Source organism: Penicillium robsamsonii (assembly GCF_028829455.1).
Source record: "Penicillium robsamsonii strain IBT 29466 chromosome Unknown utg000004l_segment0_segment0, whole genome shotgun sequence".
Taxonomy (NCBI): domain Eukaryota; kingdom Fungi; phylum Ascomycota; class Eurotiomycetes; order Eurotiales; family Aspergillaceae; genus Penicillium; species Penicillium robsamsonii.
The window spans coordinates 802,937-824,212 of NW_026643222.1; the positions used below are offsets into that span (position 1 = coordinate 802,937).

Below are 21,276 nucleotides of genomic sequence, written 5' to 3' on the forward strand. Positions count from 1 at the left end.
GATAGAAACCCCAAAACAACAGCACAAAAGAAAAAACCGAGACGAAACCAACAGAAACCAAGACCAACCCAACACCAAGCCAAACCAAACCAAATACAAATCCAAGTCCAAACAGAACCAAAACCCAAACCTCAGTACATCCGTACTGTTTGAGCAGCAGGGGGGTCGGCCTGCCCGAGGAAAAAGATGGGCGTATCCACCATCCCGGTCGGTTCCGGGGTAGGTGGTTAGAACGAAAAGACCAAAAGCAACACGAGGGATTTCTTTTGTTTCCTCTTATCCACGGTCCTTGCCCTTGAGGGCTTTCTTGATGTTGGACAGGACGTCAGCGTCAACATCGTCGGGCTGGCGGCGCGATGAACTCCACCCAAGACCCAGAGTCTGTCCTTTGAACGTGGGGGATGTCCCCCCAACCGGGCAGCACAGCCAAGTGGTTATCGCACAATATTGGCAGGCGAGGGGAGTGGTTCTGCTTTTCCTCCTCGGCCTTGATCTCGCCGGGTTCGCCGGTCTGGGAGGAGGAATCCACTTCTTTTTTTTTTCGGCCTGAGTGGTGTTGCCGGGCAGGGGGGAGCGTTCTTGCGTTGGAGGGAGAGGTTCTTGCTGGCTAAAGAGACGGTCTTGGTTAGTATGGGCATGTTTCCCAAGACCCACACTTCCTCAAGCGCTCCCCAAGTTACTCACCCTTCTCGGCCCAGACCTTCCACCACGGACACTTCTTCTTCCGTTCGAGGTACTCCTCGGTCATCATGCTCTGGGGGTGCCCCAACCGGGCTTGCCCGGCATTGAACCTACGCATATGTCTATTAGAACGATGGACACAGCAACAGAGAGCAAATCAGACTATACATACCGGACAATCCACATCACGGCCCCCAAAACCAAAACAAGCGCATCCAGGGTACTCATGCCAGCGATAAGCTGGCCCTTCCAGGCGTCCGGGTCCCTGCAACCAACAGGACAGACGGGATATGTCATGTTTGTAGACATATTTCAAGGTTGCTTGCGTTATGAGGTAGTGTATGATTTGGAGGCCCGTAATCTAGGGGAAATTGGTTTACTTATATACCTCAAGGCAGGTGCACCCCGTCCTTCGGATCACAGCTGTAACTTCGCTTAAAATTAAAGTGTATAGCTTGGTTTGATCTCACTCTTGCTTCAAATCGATATATCCTTTGATCCCTAGTTGGTTTTTCATGGATCTTGAGTCTATACATATATACATAGGAAGCATTTCAAAATTTCAGTTCAAATTGAGGTTAATCCTTTCACAGGTTGAAAGATCAACAAGAGTAAATTGAAGCTGTTTTGATCATACAGTCGAGTTGTAACAATTGAACCATGGATGAGATAAATTGACAGCCTTAGGTTATAGGCCCTGACCAATCAAAATGAAGATATTCAAGATATTCTCACACTTGATCTCCGCCGCTTCACGATGACTGGCGGGTTGTTGGTTGACAGCCGACCTTATTTTGACCTCATCTCCACGGCAGTGCGATCTGTTTCACTTCGATCTGAAAAATGTGTGAAAGATCAGAGAAAACATGAAATGGCTTTTAGTTTTGGAGTGAATTAACTTCATTAGGCCGTTCCTTCCTCTTTGAACCGTGTGACTTCCCGCCAAAAGCATTCTGTAAAAAGGAGAACAAAAAAGAAAAAAACTGCATATTTGAACGTAGTCGGGTAATCCTAGCTTCTCTGCAATACTTGTTCGCTCATTCAATTATTTTGGCAGAAAATGAATGTATTATTGTACCTGCATATTCATCACAAGAGTAGACAGTATATCGCATATTCCCGGCAATTGAACTGTCAGAGCCCGTCTTGGTAAGTATACTATACCTCTTATCATTGGAAACTTGCTGGTATCACACAACTGTCTGGTTCACTGAACAGATCTGTCTGCAACTCTTCGAACGGCATTCGACCAACGTGATGGTCTAATGTCCAACATATATAATTATGAATGTCATTTGCATATAATTCCAATTCACTCTGAATTCCTAATCATGGAACCCTTGTTTTGTTATATAATCTATATAACCTACCTGGGAATATCCTGTATTTTGTCCATCGTGTCCACCCCTGTAATCCCCGAAGTTATATGTTGCATCTACTTCTCATCCTTCGGGGTGCCTGAGACTTGAGGTCTTCGGTTCTCATGTTTGCGTCATAATTGAATATTACACGTGCAAACGCCCACTAATCTATTTTGAGCGGCGGCCTAGTGACGAAGGGAACTTCTTTTCTATGTCTCGTTTCACATTCCTTCTGCTTTAATATCTTCACCTATTCTACTGAAAATTCTTATTCTACATTTAGTCTGTCTCATCATAGAGGTACATACCACTGAATCTTCCTTGCCTTCAACTCATACTAACCTTGTAGATTGTTCACACACGATAGGATTATGGCGTTCTTCGATAGACCTGCGTACGAAACCTTTACCTTCCACGAGAGGGATAAACACTTGCTGCAATACAGGTCAGACAACGTCCTTTGGCCCAAACTCACCGAGTTATTTCTTGCCGAGCACGCTCTACGTGAACTAACTCAGCGCGAGGAATGGTTACATCACAAGGTTATGGCCTTAGAAAAGGCCATGGCTATAGAATCTGATGGGAAGTCTGATGGGACCGAATTTGAAAACACAAAGAAGCAGCTTGAAAGGGCTCAAGCGCAATATCCAAGAAAGGAGCACGCGCTTTACAAAGCGGAGTACAGGTTTCAGTCAATGTTCAAAGACGCCTATAATAGCCTCAGGCGTGATGCTAAATGGTTTATGCGCGAAGAAATGGTCCAAGATTGTTCCGATCGAGGCGGATGTTGTAGTCGGGAATGTGGATGTTGTGAACAGAGGCATCTGTCCAAAAGGAAGAAAGGCAGAGGCCATTGCACTGTAGAGTGCGGCTGCTGTATCGGCTTTCGAGGGTTCGAGCTCCCAGACAAACAAAAACGGGAGATGAGTAAAGATCTCGAAACTAGGGTGAAAGAGCGCAAGTCGGCCTATGCTATATTTTTGGCAAATTGCTTTTTTTGCCCGTTGGAATTGAAGCCCCAGCTGTCCCGGTGGCAGCGAATAAAACGGGTTCGCTCATGAGAAAGATTTAGAATGCCCTCTAGTTTGCTTTCGAATCATTTGCTAAAATAATGGATTGCTTTATTACGCAAATATGCTATTTGGCATTTAAGCCATTATCTCTGACGCCGGTTAGAAATTAGAAATTACAACATGGGCACTGGCTGTCCAGTCGAGACAGAGGAGATTCCTTTATATATTAAATGACTACATTTATTTCCAATAGGGCATACATAACGCCTTTCAATCAGCTCCTTATACAGCCTTTTTTTTTAGAATATTCTCTAGTGGTCTTGGTCTTTTCCGAGGTCTTTCTAGGAGTCATCTCGCATATTTCCTTATCTATACCTTTTTCATCCGTGCTATAGTTTATTGAAGGATAAGGATAATTAGCTGTAAAATGTAGAAATGCATAACGCAATAAATCTATGCCCGGGTAACCGATTTTTTGCCAGCTAAAATACCGGTTGTGGTGATGGATGGATGATCCCTAAAAACTCTCGTAGTATGTATGGTATGGCAAAAATGAAGAAAAAATGTTCTATTCAATGTATTGACATCGTGATGAAAAGGAAACGGTGCGACAAACAAGCGTATCATGCGTAATTTTTAGGCTGAACAGAAACAAATGGTCTAGCGGCGCTTCTCAGCACGGATCTTCTCCTTGTGCGCGAGGCGATCAGCGGCCCGAGTAAGGGCAGAGCGGATGTCACCCTTGGGGAAGCTGCTGATATCGTAGTATGTAGGGGCGATATCCTGGAAAAGAGTTAGTAATATGTACAGTGATTTTAGGAGAGGAGTGGAGAACATACCAAAAGCCATTCTGGCTTGACGGCAGTGACAGTACGGATGTAGTTCTTGGTAGTGAGAACGAATTCGTTATACAAGACCCACTCGGCCTCGTGAGCTAAGACAGTGGACGGGTGCAGGAGCACATTCTGGTTATCCTTGATGGTAAGGTATTGGCTCTTGCCGCCAGTGTCCTTCTTGGCGACTTGCATGAAGAAACCGGCGCAGAGGGCACGGCGGATGTTCTCGTAGTACTTCTTGTCCTCGAAGGGAGTGGAGACCATCTCGAGATCCTGGCGCTCCATGATGCGGAGCAGCTGGGAGCGGACGTTATCAGCGGACTGGAGAGCACGCTGGGAGAGGAAGTGGTCGTGGCACCACTGCTTGGGGTTTGCCTGGGCGACACTGCCTCGGTAGGCGTGGTAGACGTTAAGCATTGTCAAGTGGTCTCCGTCGGGGTGGGCGAACAGGTTCTTCATCTCGTCGGCACGCTTGCGCTGGGCAGGAGGACGAACGAAGACCTGCGGCACAGACAGAAGGGCGGTGATGGAAAGGATTTCATTAGAGCAGTAGAATTCGGGAGAGCTGATCAACATAACAGCAAGGGCAGGGTCGAGAGGGAAGTCGGAGGCCAGACGGCCCAGCTGAGTAAGGTTTCCATCATCGTCTAGACAGGCCAAATAGTTCAGTTCTTCCAATGCTCTCATCAGGGTCTCTGGCGCAGGGGGGTCCATCAAATCGAAGTGGACGAGATCGTCAACGCCAAGCTTCTTCAATTCCAGCACCGTCGATGACAAGTTTGACCGAAGAATCTCGGGGTAAGTCGACTCGATCAATTCCTTCTTGAATGCGCCCTCGGTGTAGAGACGGAAGCACTTTCCGGGACGTGTACGACCGGCACGACCAGCTCGCTGCTGCGCGGAGGCCTTGGAAATGGGGGAAACAAGGAGTGACTCGACACGAATGCGGGGGTTGTAAATCTTTTGCTTGGAGAATCCGGGGTCCACAACGTACACGATACCATCGATGGTTAGAGATGTTTCGGCGATGTTGGTGGAGACGATGACCTTGCGCCCGGGGCGGCCACCTGGCCGGCGAGGAGGTGGCGCAGGGTCGAAGATGCGCTGTTGCATGTGAGGAGGAAGACTACCGTACAAAGGGTAGACCTTGAGAGGACCGGCGTCGGCTTCGCGAACCATCTCATCTCCCTCGAGCGCGATTTTCCGCGAAGCATCCTCAATCTCTTCCTCACCAGTCAAGAAGAGAAGAATATCTCCCTCACCCTCGGTGGCGTGGATTTGCAGCACAGTCCGAACTGCAGCCTCGACGTAATCTTGCTCAGGCTCGGGGGTGTAGAAGATCTCGACAGGGTGGGTACGACCGGGGACTGCGAGAAGGGGTGCATCCATGAAGTAGCGCTGGAACTTTTGCGCATCCAGAGTAGCAGACATGATAATAATCTTCAAGTCAGGCCGACGCACCACAACTTCCTTCAGAAGACCCATTAGGATATCAGTCGCCATGGTTCTCTCGTGAGCCTCATCGAGCATGATTGTGCTGTAACGATTGAGGTCGGGATCGTTCATAGCCTCACGAAGAAGCATACCATCAGTCATGTACTTCATGATAGTCTTCGGGCCGGTCATATCTTCGAAACGGATACTGTAACCGACTTCCTCTCCAAGCTTGACGTCCATCTCAGCTGCCACACGCTGGGCGACGGACATGGCAGCCACACGTCGGGGCTGTGTACAAGCGACCATTTTGCCCTGAGTTTGGGGGAGATCATCGTAGAGGACAAATTGTGGGATCTGCGTAGTCTTTCCGGAACCAGTCTCACCGACGAAGACAAGAATCTGGGACTGTTGGTAAAGTTGTAGGAACTCGTCACTGGAATAAAGTGGTCAGTACATCTTTCTTCCCAGAATGGCTGTCGGGCAGCACTCACCGTTGCGCATGGACGGGCAAATCGCGACGGGTCTTCAGGATTGAAAAGTATTTGCTGGAAAAAGGTCTGCCACTGAAAGGGTTGATATCGCCATCTTCGGCCTTCTTCGCCATCGCCGAGGTTGTCTGGTGTCGCTTGAACTTGGCCAGGGCCCCGTTGTCGGAGGCATTGTCATTCTCGTACATGTGAGCGAGGTAGGGATTATTCTTTGGGTCTCCGCCGTCCATCTTCTGGCGCTTGGCGCGCGCGCCACCTTCGGAGTCAGATCGGTTATCGGACATGGTGGAGGTGAAAGGGGAGAATGTGTTGAAGGGCAAACTCGGCGGAGAGAAGATGCTGAGATACCGAAGAAAAAAAAATATGAGATAAGGAAGGTCGCCCGAACGCCACAGCTGCCTATCAGGTTCACCGCCAGTCTATTCTGCCGCTCTCCACAAAGGGATCGATAATCTTCAAGCTTGTTGACGCCCTGTGCGTTTTTGTCTGGACTACTCTGAGCTCATCTGTGGCGTGTGGCTTCTTCGGATAGAACTGCCTGATACCAGGTTTATTAGCTCTTCTGTTGCTCACGAGCTTTTACCCACATCCCTAGTTCCAGACCACCCCCACCATTGCGCCAGACTTCTCCGTCAATATGGAGAGCTACAATCCTTCCGATGATCCAGGGCCCTCTTTCTGCATTGGGCACCATGAGCACAACAGACTGGTTACCGTGACCCCTCGGGTCATCCAAAACGTACATGAGAGTAATGTTGGTTCTTTGTCTTACCTGTAACATTACCTTCGTAAATGCTAACTTGATTATAGTATGATATGATGACTGTCCCCATCACGACATCCCACTTCCACTCGCGGGTTCTTGGTCTACTGTCCTCTTATTTGGCCAATCTGGAATCCCCTACTTACGATGTTGTTGGAACCATGGGTACTACCCAGAACACTCGGCCTATGGTCGTTCCGCCGTTCTCAAAGGCAGACTCGTATCTCACCCCGAATGATGCAACCAGTCAATTGGTTGGTGTGATCAGCAGCTGGATTGATCTATGCTCACCTGACCCGTTGATTGCGGACTTGTCCCGACAAGTTCTGATGTTGGAAGTTGCGTATGCTGCGTTTTGCGGGATTGGATATCTTTTGATTCCTGGCCCAAAGTTGCATCACGGCTCCTTGCATGCGGAGGGTGTTATCTACTACGCGCGCGCAATTCAAGATGCCTTGGACCTCGGTCCCTACATTCAGTTTTACATTTGGCAGCAGATGGTTGACAACCCAGAAGCTGAAGTTGACACAATGGGCGACTTGGCTCCTCTTGCTCGGGCAGAATACCTGGCGCCAGATGAGGAACCTTCACGCAAGGTTGATCCGTTTGGAAGCTGGGAAGCTTGGGATTCAATTAGAAAGACCTGCAAATACCACACAAGACTGCTCGTTGGTATGAGATCACCCCTCCTTTAAATGGCCCATCGCCATTTCACATTATCTCGAACTAAAGCTAATATGAACCACAGCTCTTTCTATGCCAAAGCAACTGCCATCTCTGTATGTGCAATCTCGATGGCATTCGGAACCAGTGCGTTTATTGACGATTGATGGCTCGACGTTCCTCAAGAACCAGAAAGGATACCCAGTCTTGTCCAAGGCACACCAAGGGTTGATTGCAAAGATGATGCGTCTTCGAACTGCGCCGTGGATTATTCTCTGTGGTGTTGGCCCTATTCCTGGACTTGAAAATACCGAAGACCCTGATACCAACCAGGCTTCGCTGTCTGGATCTGACTATCCAAGTCTGTCACAGGCTGGCAAGAAGCAGCACCACGACCCCACTCCACACCTTTCGTATATTCGCAATTTGCAGCAGCGCCAGCCCCCGCGAACAGCGATCGAGAGGTTCGGTGTGGGATACCAGGACTACTTGCAGGCACCTCTACAGCCGCTGACAGTCAATCTGGAGAGCATCACATATGAAGTATTTGAAAAGGACCCCATCAAATACGAGTGGTATGAGAAGGCAATCTGCAAGGCGTTGAGAGACTGGGCAGACCAGAAGAAGGCCACGTCCCACCCGGATGGAAAGGTGATTCTCGCAGTTGTGGGAGCTGGTCGTGGCCCGCTAGTCACTCGCGCACTGAAGGCTAGCGCAGATGCTGGAGTGGAAATTGATCTCTGGGCTGTGGAGAAGAACCAAAACGCGTTTGTGTTGCTACAGCGACACAACGATACAATCTGGGGCGGCAAGGTCACCCTGGTCCAGTCAGACATGCGAAGCTGGAAAGGACCTCTGGTCCGACAGCAGTCGGCCACGGCTGCTACAGGCTCTGTTGGCGAACCCCAGGGCTCGGCTATGTGCCACACCCATGTTGATATCCTGGTCTCGGAGCTGTTAGGCTCATTTGCGGACAATGAGCTTTCTCCAGAATGTTTGGATGGGGTGAACGACGTGATCAACCCCGCCCACGGCATTTCTATTCCTGCCTCATACTCGGCTCATTTCACTCCGGTTTCCGCTCCCAAATTGCACGCTGATGTTATGCATCAGACGGTATCCAACCCGGCCGCCCCAGAGACCCCATACGTCGTGATGCTTCACGCCATTGACTTCCTCTCCACTACGGATACGCCTGCCAGTGTTGAAAACTCCAACCCCAATAATGGAAACCGGGCATCCACCCCGTCCTCGTCATTTTCCACTACTGAATTCCCTACTCCCTTTGTGCAGACCGCCTGGTCCTTCTCTCACCCGAACCGCCACATTCCTCCCCAGTCTCCTATGCAGTCCACTATCTCGAACGCCCACAATGTGCGCCAAACACGTCTGGCCTTCCCCTCCCAGAACCGAGGTGTGTGCCACGGTCTGGCTGGCTACTTTGAAACCGTGCTCTACGGCGATGTGGAGTTGTCTACCAACCCGGTGACCATGGATGCCAAGAGCGCAAACATGATCAGCTGGTTCCCCATCTACTTCCCCTTGAAGGTCAGTTTCCTAAAATATCCGATCTCGTCTCTCCCTTCTTTTCTTTCTTGATATTGACATTTCTTTCCTAGACCCCTCTTAGTGTCCCCGAAAATGGTGAGATTGTCGCCACAATGTACCGTCAAACCGATGACCGCAAGGTCTGGTATGAATGGATGGTCGAGGTTTATGCCCTTGAACCCACTGCGGCATCTGCCAGACCCACTCCTGTGAGCTATGCGCGGGCTGGGTCTCCCGGCATAGAAAGCCTGAAAGCCAAGGAAAATACCGCGAAGCAAACCCCCCGTACTGGCTATCGCCGCGTGCGGGTGGGCATGAGCGACTTGCACTCTAGCATCAAGGACGGCTGTTTAATGTGAAATTTATTAGCATGAGTTGAATAAAAGTTGTTTAAGCCATTAGCTTTAGTAGTGCTGACGATTCAAATTTCCTTTCATATCAGGGAGAAAAAAACCACCGAAAAATCCTTCAGACTAACGCCTGAGTCCACACAAATTATGTAGTACAGAGTAATAGTCAAAAGATCTACATGGTCCCAATAAATCCCAATGCTACTCCGTACTCGTATGTAGCAGTTAGGGTAAAAATATTTCCTTGAGACATATTCGGGCCGAGCAGGCTAAGCTTCATTCCGATTTATTGGTTTTCATGTGATCGGAATAAATCCGATCTCGACAGACATATATCACTCCACCATGTCATTGTCCCGATTCGGAGTTCATTAGTCCCCCGCGATCTACATTGTCTTACTGCAGGATCGGGTTGACCGGAAGAAAATTCAGCTCCACCGATGCCCCACGGTTTACGACCGATTGGATACAACAAGGGGCGTGATCTATATTTCGTCGATCACAGTATGAATCCGGAATATCCTAGCGAAACTACGTGAAATTTCTTCATCACATGGAACATCCATGGATCAGACATTGTGACATATTGGTTTACACGATGGGAAAATGGCTTGCGCAATTGCAGAACCCCATCCAGGAACTAAATGGACCCCACAGTTGTAGTCATACTATAAAGCTGCCAATTCCCCGCGGGTTGTGTCTCCAGTCTCGACAGGATACCGACATTGATCACAAGCCATAATGCGTTTCTCGTTCTTCACGGCTCTATCCGCAGTGGCTTCGTTGGGTCATGCCCTCCCAGGTAAACTGCAGGCTCGAGGTATATCATACGCGTTGTCCAGTGTACATTGACTGCGTGACTGACATATCATCAGATGTTTCCACGAACGAACTGACCCAGTTCGACTTCTGGGTCCAGTATGCTGCCGCCTCATACTATCTTGATGTCTATACGGCTCAAGTGGGCGCCAAGATCGTTTGTTCGAAAGGCAACTGTCCCGATGTGGAGAAAGCGGGTACGACTGTGTTCTACGACTTCTCCAAGTAAGCAACCCCAAATGGAATCCATACCCAAGATGATATACTTACACACAAACAGCACCACCATCACCGATACTGCCGGCTTCATCGCAGTAGACCACACCAAGGCAGTGGTTGTTCTCTCCTTCCGCGGGTCCTACTCAATCCGCAATTGGATCACCGATGCCTCATTCCTATACACAAACCCCGATCTCTGCAAGGGATGTTTCGCCGAACTCGGCTTCTGGAGTTCCTGGAAACTTGTCCGTGACGACGTCATCAGAGAACTGAAAGAAGCCGTCTCCCAGAATCCGGACTACGAGCTGGTCGTAGTGGGCCACAGCCTCGGTGCCGCCATCGCAACTCTTGCTGCTGCTGATCTCCGGGGCAAAGGGTACCCATCGGCTAAGCTGTACGCATATGCCTCGCCTCGCGTGGCGAATGCGGCTTTGGCCAAGTATATCACGGCGCAGGGAAACAACTACCGCTTCACTCATACCAATGACCCGGTCCCTAAGCTGCCGTTGCTGACTATGGGCTATGTTCATGTCAGTCCTGAGTATTGGATCACATCGCCTAACGATGCTACTGTCGGTACTTCTGATATTGAGGTTATCCAAGGAGATGTCTCATTTGCCGGGAACACTGGAACTGGGTTACCGTTGCTGACGGACTTTGAAGCGCACATCTGGTACTTTGTGCGGGTTGATGCAGGCAAAGGCGATGGGCTGCCATTTAAGAGGGTTTAATTTTGATCAAGTGCCCTCGATTTTGATATATTATATAATAGCTAGGCAACGATGATATGTATAAAGAATGATGACAGATCTCCGAGTTATGAGCAAGGGATAATGTAGTTGAACAAGGGGGAAAGAAAATTAAAGTCACAAGTCCTTCGAAGCTCAAGCACAAATAAGGTTGAAAGATAAGCAACTCGCTCACCTCCGGACCTCAGGAGACGTCCACTCGGAGATCCGTCGGAGTTAGACTAAAAAGGCGAAAGTGAGGCGATCTTAGTGGTTTCTGGGTGGCCCGTTTAAGCCCAGCAATATATAGTGGATATCCCCTGTGCGGGGTTATTTGGGTAAGGGGTATAAAACCCCCGACGTGAACATTTTGGGGAAATCAATTCAAAATGGTTTTATATACCAAGCTTTTATTGGCAACATTGGCGCACTTGGCCACGGCACAATTTGTGCCTGCGCCAACCGACTTGATCACGAAGAAAGGACATGCCGGCATCAATGTGCGATACAAGGAAGTGCCAGCTGGAATTTGTGAACAAGACCCCAATGTGAAGAGTTACTCTGGTTACGCTGATGTTGGTGAAAACGAGCATATCTTCTGGTAAGCATTCCCGATAGAGCTGAGCCCGAGGCAGCGACTGACTAGCACAGGTGGTTCTTTGAGGCTAGAAATGGTGACCCTAAAGATGTATGTTCCGACGGTATTGGAACATTTACACAGACTGACAAGGATCAAGGCACCACTTACGGTCTGGATCAATGGAGGGCCGGGATCGTCTTCAATGATTGGGTTATTCCAGGAATTAGGGCCTTGTGGAGTTGATTACGACGGAGCCGTATACAACAACCCGTATTCTTGGAGCAACGTGAGCAATATGGTAAGTTTGCCTTTTTCCAAGATTGTTTGCCCTGGCTTTAGCTGAACTGTCGCCAGCTCTTCGTCGACCAGCCTGCTACCGTTGGATTGTCTTATACAAGCCCGATTCCAGCATACGAGGATGATGATGGCAATATTGTCCAATTGCCCAGCGAGGAGTGCCCCGATTATGCACAAAAATATGGAACATGCGGCACATACTCCAAACCAGACATCGGCCTAGTCCCCAATACAACTGCCAGTGCGGCGCCGAATATGTGGAAGACACTACAAGGGTTTATGGGAGCATTCCCCAAGTATTCGAGAAATGGTATCAACTTCGCCACTGAGAGTTACGGGGGGCACTATGGCCCAATCTTCAACGGTAAAGACCCCGATCGCCCCTAGATGCCACTGGCACTAACTTCACACCAGAGTACTTTATCAAACAAAATGCTAAAAAGTCGCACAACAAGCCCCACGACTCGATCAAGATCGATCTTGAGAACGTCCTTATTGGAAATGGCTGGTTCGACCCGCTGATTCAGTATCAAGCGTATTACAACTTCTCCATCTTCCCCGGAAACTCATACGACTACAACCCATACAACGAGTCTGTACAGGCAGAATGGTACAACAACCTTTACGGAGAAGGAAACTGCGTCGATCAGACTCGGGAATGTTACGCGACCGGTCGAGATGATATCTGCTCCGCAGCCGATAACTTCTGTGCTTCGAAGGTTGAGTCGCTATTTGACATCTACTCAGGACGCGACGAGTATGATATGCGAGAGTTGACGCCCGATCCGTTCCCATACGCCTTCTATGTTGAATATCTCAACAGTCCTAAAGTCCAAGCTGCCATTGGAGCATACCAGAATTTCTCAGAGTTCTCGGGGACCGTGGGAAATGCCTTTGGAAGCACAGGCGACGACGACCGCGAGTCTGGAACGATCGAGGCTGTGAGGAAGTTGCTTCAAGCTGGAGTACAGGTTTCGCTGTATTTCGGAGATGCGTGAGTCCTTCCATGACGTGAGATGACTAGATAGCCCACGCTAATTCGAGGTTTAGTGACTACAACTGCAATTGGCTCGGTGGACAAGTTGTGGCGGAGGAGATCAATGCCCAAGGGTATGAACACGCAGGTTTTGTGAACATCACCACTTCCGATGGTATTGTTCATGGACAGGTTCGTCAAAGTGACTTGTTTAGCTTTGTACGGATTTACGAGTCAGGTCATGAAGTGCCTTTCTACCAGCCATTGGCTTCGTTGGAGATGTTTGAAAGAATCCTCTTGAGAAAGGACATTGCGACGGGCAAGAAGCATCTGAAGCCACATGGCGGTTATCGCACACTTGGGACGCCGACAAGCGACTACCGAGAGGGTAACAGCACAGTGGTCATGGAAGTCCTTGATAGCAGTGCGACTTACAACACCACTCTCAACGGACCGAACCCAGCGAAACCATCTGGCTCGGCTTCAGTGAGATTACGCAGACAAGGTAACTGAGAAGTGCGTGGAGAACAAAACATGTACGACTAGTCTAGCAAGAGAAGAGTGATTTATCTTACAAGGTTTACTTCTGGAGTGATTATGCTTGAGTTTGTTGTGAGATTTGAGTTGAAAGTTAAAGACAATTGTGAAAAGCCCACCCATTTCATACCCGAGTACATTGACGCCGCGTAAAACAATCCCAGATTCAACTCCTCCATTTGATTCATTCCATTCCATGTCTCTCGGAAAGGTTCAATGTAAGGCGGCGTGATGACATGAGTAGCGATCTACTCGGCCAGGTTTGCCGTGTCGCTGGTCTTCTCGGTCCGAGCAGACTCCCCAGTCGGCTCAGACGCAGCCTTGGGGGTAGCGTTGCGTCTCTTGGGAGGGCTGTCGCTCTTGTTGGGGGTATCTTTGGCTACGGGACGCTTGCGAGTACGCGATTTCTTGGCTGGGGCACCAGCGTCGGCGGCCTCAGGCTTGGAAGCATCCTCAGACTTGATAGGATCCTCAGACTTGATAGGATCCTCAGACTTGATAGGATCCTCAGACTTGGTAGGATTCTCAGACGTGATAGGATCCTCAGACTTGATATCAGCCTCAGACTTGATAACAGCCTCGGGCTTGGAAGTGACGATCTTGGTAGAAGATCCTTTACCAAGCATGGCTTGCAGGCGACCCCTGGCGCGATAGTAATTGGTGGTAGCTGAGGATTTTTTAATACCAAGGAGACCGGCGAGCTTGTCCATGTCGATCTATGAATCAAGTAATATTATGAGACAGATCTAGGAGGAATATGTCCGATAAGTACTGAAGACTGACCTTTCCCTCGTGACACAGGCTAGCATAAATCAGCATCCGGGCATCGGCCTGTTGCATCTCAGACAGCGGGCCATCAAGCTTGATAGAAGACGACATCTTGTTTGATTGCTTGATGAGAGCGGTGAAGCGAGTGGATAAAAATGATGGATGGGGGCGGGTGTGGTTGGAAGAAGCGACAGGGAGAGCGATAGGGAGAGTCAGAGATCGAAAAGTGAAAGTACAATTTCGAAACGAGAAGGGACACAGGTGGCGGTGGAATTTGCGGCAACTACGCTGAGAATATTCGTTCTGGATTCGTTCACACGACAGTTCTACATGCTATTGTATCCCGGCTGTCAGTTCTCTCGCTCTTTTTCTGAGACTTGGATACAATATGTACAGCCTTTTTCACATGTTATATCAACCTTTTCCCGCTCCTGTCTTCTCTTTGGTTTGCTTTTTTGGCTTAAATTAAGTGTAGTATCTGTTCCTGCTAGTTCAATAAATGATCATCCTTTTATCGCACACATGATGTTCTGATCCTTCTGGTATTTGGAACTCGCGAATGGCCTCTGTGCTGGCATATGCATCGTAAAAGATTGTATCGGTTCATACAGTGAGCAAGACCTCCGATATATTCGCCAACATCCCTCGCTGGTCTGGCCAACCTATTCTTCCCTTCGAAATGTACCCTGTACGAGAGTCGATTAAGGGGAAAGATTATTTAAGCCCTCATGCTTTTGCTTGGTGGTTGTAATTGTCCTCTAGAACATTGCAAAGCTCATCTATCTTACCTGGTTATAGATTATTGAGGACCCTCGATAGTCTCCAACCTAAGACACACCATGTTCATGAAGCTTCAGCAAAATGTCGGACTTATTAGTATCCCCTTAAATTACTCTAACTGATGGTAGGTGGTTTCCATCGTCCATCCACGTAGATTCACCTTCCTTCTGATTTATGAACCGATAACATCATTATTCTCTTTTGATTCCAATCTAATACAATTTGCAGTAATGTTATAGACCTGTCACAAAAGGATGATACTATTTTAGAATCCTTTACTATAATCCACAAACAATCGTCCAGATGCCCAAAGCAACAATAACGATCCCGGTAATATGCCGAACGAGTACTGGCCCGGCTAGGCCTTTCCCTCCAGGGAACCTCAAGCCCCGTGGTCGGAATTTTCTATTTCAGTCGTCGCCTCTTTCGTTCGTTGATGTTTGCAAAACAATCCTTGTTGGTGAAAGCTTGGCGTATTATAGGTTCATTGGGGGGCATTTCGACGAAACATACCCAAAATTATCTGCGGAGATCACACCAAGATCCCCAATGCTATTGTATAGATTGTGTATATGCCCAGGCGGATGGATTCTGTAGATTACATAACAAAGGTTGAGAAACCAGAGTGACTTGGAATTATATGCAAATGACACCCGTAATTATATACTTAAGCAGAATAACCATCTGTGTGTGTACGTTGTGTTTTTGATAATCTTATGATGTTGCTGTTTAGTAAATAACAGTTCTAAGGTCGTACATGTGGGTATGGCTCTAGATGAAAGAGTCAGTCTCATATGAGAACTAATCCCATTTACCTCCTTGCAGTATGTCTTATATCTGGACTCGAAATTTGATCTGATTAATCATTTCATAAATTTCATAAATTTCATAAATTCCCACAGTCAAGGCGAGTGGTTCTTTTTAGTATGGCTGTGCCTTTACTGTGAACGTGATATGGCGCACTGGGGGTTAGAGCCTACCGTAGCTGTTGCAAGCCTGAGCCACGTCAGCCTCAGCACACGATATATAAACTCCTAGTTCCCTCTACTCTCTGTGAATCATTCTGGGAACCAGACGTTCTGTGCAATCTCGTCAGTCCCTGGCTGCATCCACTCCTCGACGAGGTTACAAGTGGAAAGCCCTCAAGAGTTGACAATGGACTACGAGATATTTGCTTGCATCGGTGCGATAAGTCGACCAAACATAGGCGCTCTTTGGACTGGAGCAGTTGTAGGCGGGCTAGCCCCTAAAATCATTCAAAAATCAATCCATTCGTTTTTCCCTGGACTGGCTGTCCTCAAAGCTTCATGGATACTCCAAGCTTTGGCCCATACACGCATGGAAATCCTGAATACATCTCAAGGCCAGATGTATGGAGCTTACTACACCTTCCTCAAAACGAAGATGAGGAACTATTGCTTAACAACAAGTCTCAAGCGCCGTGGGAACCCTGGGGGTCATCTCTACCAAAGGATTGCGCGCTTCAAGGTACTTCACACTTGAAGTGCGCTCGCCATGAGTACCAATACCACCATTGGAATTGGGACTCGGAGGAAGGCCCGATTTTCCGGGATCAGGGGCTTTCAGCAACCCCTCTTTAAGCCACAATTGAACATCCTTTCGACATGATTGATACCAGGGAGCATAGAAGGTTCCCAAAGGGGACCTTAAACAAGTTTCCGAAGATGCAACATGGTCTATTTTCCTCTCGTTGAGAATCAACGGGGAGCGTAAACCCTCGGACACTGTCTATCAAGATGAATGGATTATCAGCCTTTGGGAGGAAGATAACATGATTGGGGGCAGATGAGGCTAGTGATTGAGACTCGAAGGCGCTTATTGGTCAACTTGAAGGTCGAGTGAATGCCTGGCTGAATTCAATTGACTGATAGAATTCGTATGTCAAATGTGGCTTGTTTTAACCCTCGTTAACACTTATCGAACTTGACAAACTAAATTAATGAGTGAATAAATTATTTCAAGCCCTATGCAGGGGTATACAACATAAGTTTTGTGTCTCTTGTTCAGAGTCTTACGACACAACAGCAATGCAGATAAATCTTATAAGACATTTTAATCTAATTAACTCTACATAGAGCCGTGGATAATAATTAATAAACAAATGAGGTACGGAGTACTCCGTCCTGAATACAACATAGACCGAAGCCAAGAAGGTAACAGTTCCAAACATATTGCACGGCACCTGTGACAAGCGGCTGGAATGCTAGATTCTGTCCAGAAGAAAATTAGCAGGGATTGAACAGGGATTGATAATAAATTGCTCAAAGTGGCGTTTCCTACACAACTCGATGAACAGGCATGCGAGTCTGTGATAGCTTCACAGTAAGTGGGGTGTGATTCACATTTACACGAATAACACGACTTCTTGGCAAGTAAATTTTAACATCCCTGCAAGTGCAATGTAACTTCCTTTTCATTAATTTCTGATTAACTGCATGTGGACTTGGTTTCAAGCCAATGATATCTATTATTCCGGCAATCGCCTTCAATCACCAGCTCGACTCTGAACGCCCCCGATTAAAGTTAACCTGGGAGTTCCACGTACACAACATGCGATACCCGCCCAAACCCGTCCAGCACATGGCCTTGAGCCTCTTTGTGCATCTTTTCTGATTCACTATCGCCGCCATGCATCCGGAGTTGAAAAACACCTGGACTCCTGGGATCAATGTCTTGACCTGGTTTATGCTGGTGACGGCTATTCTGAGTGTCTTCACACGTTTGGGGACGAAATACTTCATTTTTCGGAAGTGGACACTTGACGATGGCCTTGCTACTGCTTCGCTGGTGCTTTGTATTGCGCAGTCCATTGTTGTCTCGGTAGCGACGGCGAATGGACTGGGACAGCACCGTGATATGCTCTCCGATATCTCACTTGAAGTCATAATGAAGGTATGAATAAGATATACCTGTTCTTGAATCATTTCTAATGAGTTTGAATCACTGCAGGCTGAATACGCCGCGACCATTCTATTCATCGCCAGCATTTGCTGCTCTAAACTATCGCTTTTGGTCTTCATTCGCAACTTGACTCCCGCATCCTTGGATCGCCGCTTTGCGCTCGTGCTGGGAATATTGATTGGACAATGGACGATTGTTAGCATTTTCACGGCCGCATTCCAATGCGGTGTACCAGAGACATGGAATTATTTATACGGAAATTGTTTCAACCGAGTGAGTGGCTTGTCTATACTTGACCACGGCAATCACTGACTTTATACAAGGCTGCGTGGTGGAATTACCTCGGCATCACGAATATCTTGACGGAGGCCGGAATAATGGGCCAAGCGCTGCTAGTTATCGTTCGTATTCAGACCGATTTCAGCAGAAAGGCTAGTTTATCTAGTGTATTCTTGATCCGAGTCATGTACGTGCTGAATCCATTCATATTGCGAGAATTCACTAACAAAGATGGCACAGCGTAATTATCGCAATTATTTGCCAACTGGCTTACGCCAGCCAACACCTTTCCTCCACCGATTCGACCTTTGATCGCTGGGCCGTCACGATTTCTACGCAAGTGACTCAAACCTTAAGCATCGTCACAGCGTGCTCTCCCCAATTCAAGCCTTTCTTGGATAACCTTCGGTCATCGGGAATGGGTTTGGGTATGACGAGCTCCAACTACGCCAGCAAACACAGGACGTATGCCATGAGCACGTACAAGCACTCCCGTCGCACCCAGGGCACCCAGGAAAGCGAAACTCACGAGCTAGTTTCGATGCCCCACCAAGGGACCCAGACTGTGGTGACATCCACTCGGGACGACGACAATGAAAGCCAGTCCAGTCGATCTAACATAATTATGGAGACGCGGACCTGGACCGTGACCGGGGGGTTACAAAATTGATTTTGGTAGAATCATAAGATTTGATAATTGGATTGGGGATCCTTCGACCCACCCTTCGACCCACCCATGTACATATTTTATATTGCTATACATTACGCTTTTCCTGTTATAGACTTGCACGAATAACAATGCACGATCGGGTATTGTCAAACCCACCTCAAATATAATAAAAGTCAAATCAAATTCAGAGGAGCCTACGCTCGGTGTATCCGACAAACCTAATTTCCACTTTGCTACTAGTGCCATTTACCGGTCGGCTGCCGGGAGCGCCTAGCGCTCCCGGAACTTCTTACATCGCTTACAGAGGAAATACCGAGAAATTAATGCCACATAATTTATGCCTAGATTCATTAGCCGATCTTTAGACCTCGTGCTACCCCTGCTATATTAGCGTCCAGCAATTTCTCCAACCACATGCAAGTATGTGCAGACTTGATTGCGCTAGTTTCAAACCTTTTGCCCCTTGGTCCTCGGACTTCCATGGGAAAAGCCTGCATTATTCTCTTTTGATCTGGGGATTTTGCTTTTTCCTCGGCAATCATACAGTCGGCAATCATTCAGTATGCTGTCTAAATATTCAAAGCAGATGTCTTCGGGGGCGCAGGAGATGGACAATCTATCAAGGAAGGAGCTTGATGATGCCAATCTCGCCCGTATGGGCAAACGCCCTGTCTTGAAGGTAGATGATCTTGGAAAAGGCGCATTGAATATGGACTAACAGAAACAGCGCAACTTTGGTTTGATGTCAATGCTGGGTTTCAGTTGTACAATTCTGATTACCTGGGAGGGAATTGTTGTGTGAGTGCTGGCGATAGACATTAAGCCCGAGAAAACGTTAGCTGACACTGTGAACAGGCTATTCTTACAAGCATACGCAAAGTAAGAGACACGGACGAGGTATTGGCCCCGCAGTGCTAACGGTTACACAGTGGAGGGCCAGCTGGAGCTGTATATGGATTCCTTTTCGTTTGGGCTGGTGTTGCAGCCACCTTTGTCGTTCTATCAGAGTTGGCATCAATGTACGAGATTATGTGTCTCTATCCCATGTCTATTGAAGCTAACCGGTTAACAGGGCACCCACATCTGGAGGGCAGTACCATTGGACATCTATGCTGGCCCCGCGATCGTGCATGAAACTCATGAGCTACCTGACAGGTCAGTAAAAGATCCCTAGAGTTGTGCAAAACTAAAACTAACTCAATTCACAGGTTGGCTTACTGTCATTGGGTGGCAAGCCACATTCGCAACCTCATGCTATTTGGTCGGCACCTTGATTCAAGGCTTGATTTTACTCACAGACAATACATATGAGCCCAAGAACTGGCATCCGACTCTTCTATTCTGGGCCGTCGTGGCATTCTCCGTCGTCATCAACAGTATTGGAGGAAAAGTTCTTCCTCGATTCGAGGGCATGATCTTGATCATCCACATCCTTGGCTTCTTTGCCATTCTTATCCCTTTGACTTACATGGCCGACCATGGAACCTCCAAGGAGGTCTTTACCCAGTTCCTTAACATGGGCGAATTCCCGTCGCAAGGACTGTCGTTCTTTGTCGGAACCGTCGGCTGTATCTTTGCATTTGCCGGTGGTGACGCTGCGGTTCATGTGCGTCTCTCCATCCATCTCCTTCGAAGTACTTAAACATTGAGGCTGGAACTAACCCGAATTCTAAATCTCTAGATGTCCGAAGAGATCACAAATGCCGCCATCGCAGTCCCCACCTCGATCATGCTGAGCGTCTTGATTAACGGATCCTTAGGCTTCGGCATGTTACTCGCCATGCTGTTCTGCAGCGGCGATCTTGGATCATCCCTTAATTCGCCCACTGGATGGCCCTTCATGGCGATTTTCCTAGAGGCAACAGGCTCTGTAGCCGGAACTGCAGTGATGGCTTCAATCGTTACTACCATGGGCGCCACCACCTCCGTCGGCATGTTGGCGTCTACTTCGCGCCAATTCTGGTCCTTCGCTAGAGACCGCGGCATTCCCGGCTGGCGATTGTGGAGCCGGGTAAGTTCCTATTTCTAACCCCCACCGCACTGATCCAGATCACCCAGCTAATTGCGAATATCCACAGGTCACCGAGGGCTCTGCCATCCCCATCTACTCTGTTTTGGTAACATCCCTGATTGCCTGTCTCCTCGCGCTCATCAGCATCGGCTCCCCCGTCGCCTTCAACGACCTCTGCTCAATGTCCATCTCCGGCCTGTACCTGTCATACATGGTGGTTGGCAGTCTCCTCCTGTGGCGCCGTTGCACGGGCGGAATCAGCTCTGCTCGCAGCAGCAATTCCGACGTCATCAACACCGCCGGCGCGAAGCTCGTCTGGGGCCCGTTCCATCTCCCCGGCATCTGGGGTATTCTTATCAACACCTGGGCTTTGGTTTACATGACTATCGCTGTCTTCTTTACCTTCTGGCCGTCGTCCTGGGTGGTGAGTGTTGAAACTATGAACTATAGTGTTGTGGGGACTTTCGGAACCATCATCCTCAGTCTCTTCTACTACTATGCCCGGGCAAGAAATGTTTATACTGGACCTGTCTTGGAGCATATCCTGTAA

General features: G+C 48.3%; 8 protein-coding genes across 8 annotated transcripts; 5 read left to right on the forward strand and 3 right to left on the reverse strand.

The window, feature by feature from the left end:
- Positions 1 to 276: 276 nt before the first annotated feature.
- N7447_007785 (uncharacterized protein) lies at positions 277 to 990 on the reverse strand (the record flags this gene model as incomplete). Its single annotated transcript, XM_057232047.1, has 3 exons — positions 277 to 607; positions 681 to 791; positions 854 to 990. The coding sequence occupies 3 exons, from the start codon at positions 988 to 990 to the stop codon at positions 277 to 279; spliced, it is 579 nt and encodes a 192-aa protein (XP_057083812.1).
- Positions 991 to 3,715: 2,725 nt separating this feature from the next.
- Positions 3,716 to 6,100, reverse strand: N7447_007786 (DEAH-box ATP-dependent RNA helicase PRP43; the record flags this gene model as incomplete). Its single annotated transcript, XM_057232048.1, has 3 exons — positions 3,716 to 3,838; positions 3,895 to 5,761; positions 5,820 to 6,100. 3 exons carry the CDS (start codon positions 6,098 to 6,100, stop codon positions 3,716 to 3,718), a joined length of 2,271 nt encoding a protein of 756 aa, XP_057083813.1.
- Positions 6,101 to 6,453: 353 nt separating this feature from the next.
- On the forward strand, positions 6,454 to 9,149 carry N7447_007787 (protein arginine N-methyltransferase; the record flags this gene model as incomplete). The annotated part of the gene is made up of 4 exons (XM_057232049.1): positions 6,454 to 6,570; positions 6,627 to 7,251; positions 7,328 to 8,790; positions 8,862 to 9,149. The coding sequence occupies 4 exons, from the start codon at positions 6,454 to 6,456 to the stop codon at positions 9,147 to 9,149; spliced, it is 2,493 nt and encodes an 830-aa protein (XP_057083814.1).
- Positions 9,150 to 9,881: 732 nt separating this feature from the next.
- N7447_007788 (lipase family protein) lies at positions 9,882 to 10,909 on the forward strand (the record flags this gene model as incomplete). Its single annotated transcript, XM_057232050.1, has 3 exons — positions 9,882 to 9,960; positions 10,016 to 10,184; positions 10,240 to 10,909. The coding sequence occupies 3 exons, from the start codon at positions 9,882 to 9,884 to the stop codon at positions 10,907 to 10,909; spliced, it is 918 nt and encodes a 305-aa protein (XP_057083815.1).
- A 386-nt stretch (positions 10,910 to 11,295) lies between these two features.
- On the forward strand, positions 11,296 to 13,272 carry N7447_007789 (Peptidase S10 serine carboxypeptidase; the record flags this gene model as incomplete). The annotated part of the gene is made up of 6 exons (XM_057232051.1): positions 11,296 to 11,507; positions 11,558 to 11,594; positions 11,644 to 11,784; positions 11,841 to 12,147; positions 12,198 to 12,777; positions 12,834 to 13,272. The coding sequence occupies 6 exons, from the start codon at positions 11,296 to 11,298 to the stop codon at positions 13,270 to 13,272; spliced, it is 1,716 nt and encodes a 571-aa protein (XP_057083816.1).
- Positions 13,273 to 13,544: 272 nt separating this feature from the next.
- Positions 13,545 to 14,175, reverse strand: N7447_007790 (uncharacterized protein; the record flags this gene model as incomplete). The annotated part of the gene is made up of 2 exons (XM_057232052.1): positions 13,545 to 14,012; positions 14,080 to 14,175. The coding sequence occupies 2 exons, from the start codon at positions 14,173 to 14,175 to the stop codon at positions 13,545 to 13,547; spliced, it is 564 nt and encodes a 187-aa protein (XP_057083817.1).
- Positions 14,176 to 17,493: 3,318 nt separating this feature from the next.
- Positions 17,494 to 18,715, forward strand: N7447_007791 (uncharacterized protein; the record flags this gene model as incomplete). The annotated part of the gene is made up of 4 exons (XM_057232053.1): positions 17,494 to 17,757; positions 17,815 to 18,039; positions 18,090 to 18,232; positions 18,286 to 18,715. 4 exons carry the CDS (start codon positions 17,494 to 17,496, stop codon positions 18,713 to 18,715), a joined length of 1,062 nt encoding a protein of 353 aa, XP_057083818.1.
- A 562-nt stretch (positions 18,716 to 19,277) lies between these two features.
- On the forward strand, positions 19,278 to 21,276 carry N7447_007792 (putative GABA permease; the record flags this gene model as incomplete). Its single annotated transcript, XM_057232054.1, has 8 exons — positions 19,278 to 19,394; positions 19,443 to 19,513; positions 19,571 to 19,594; positions 19,645 to 19,734; positions 19,788 to 19,870; positions 19,924 to 20,321; positions 20,397 to 20,726; positions 20,794 to 21,276. The coding sequence occupies 8 exons, from the start codon at positions 19,278 to 19,280 to the stop codon at positions 21,274 to 21,276; spliced, it is 1,596 nt and encodes a 531-aa protein (XP_057083819.1).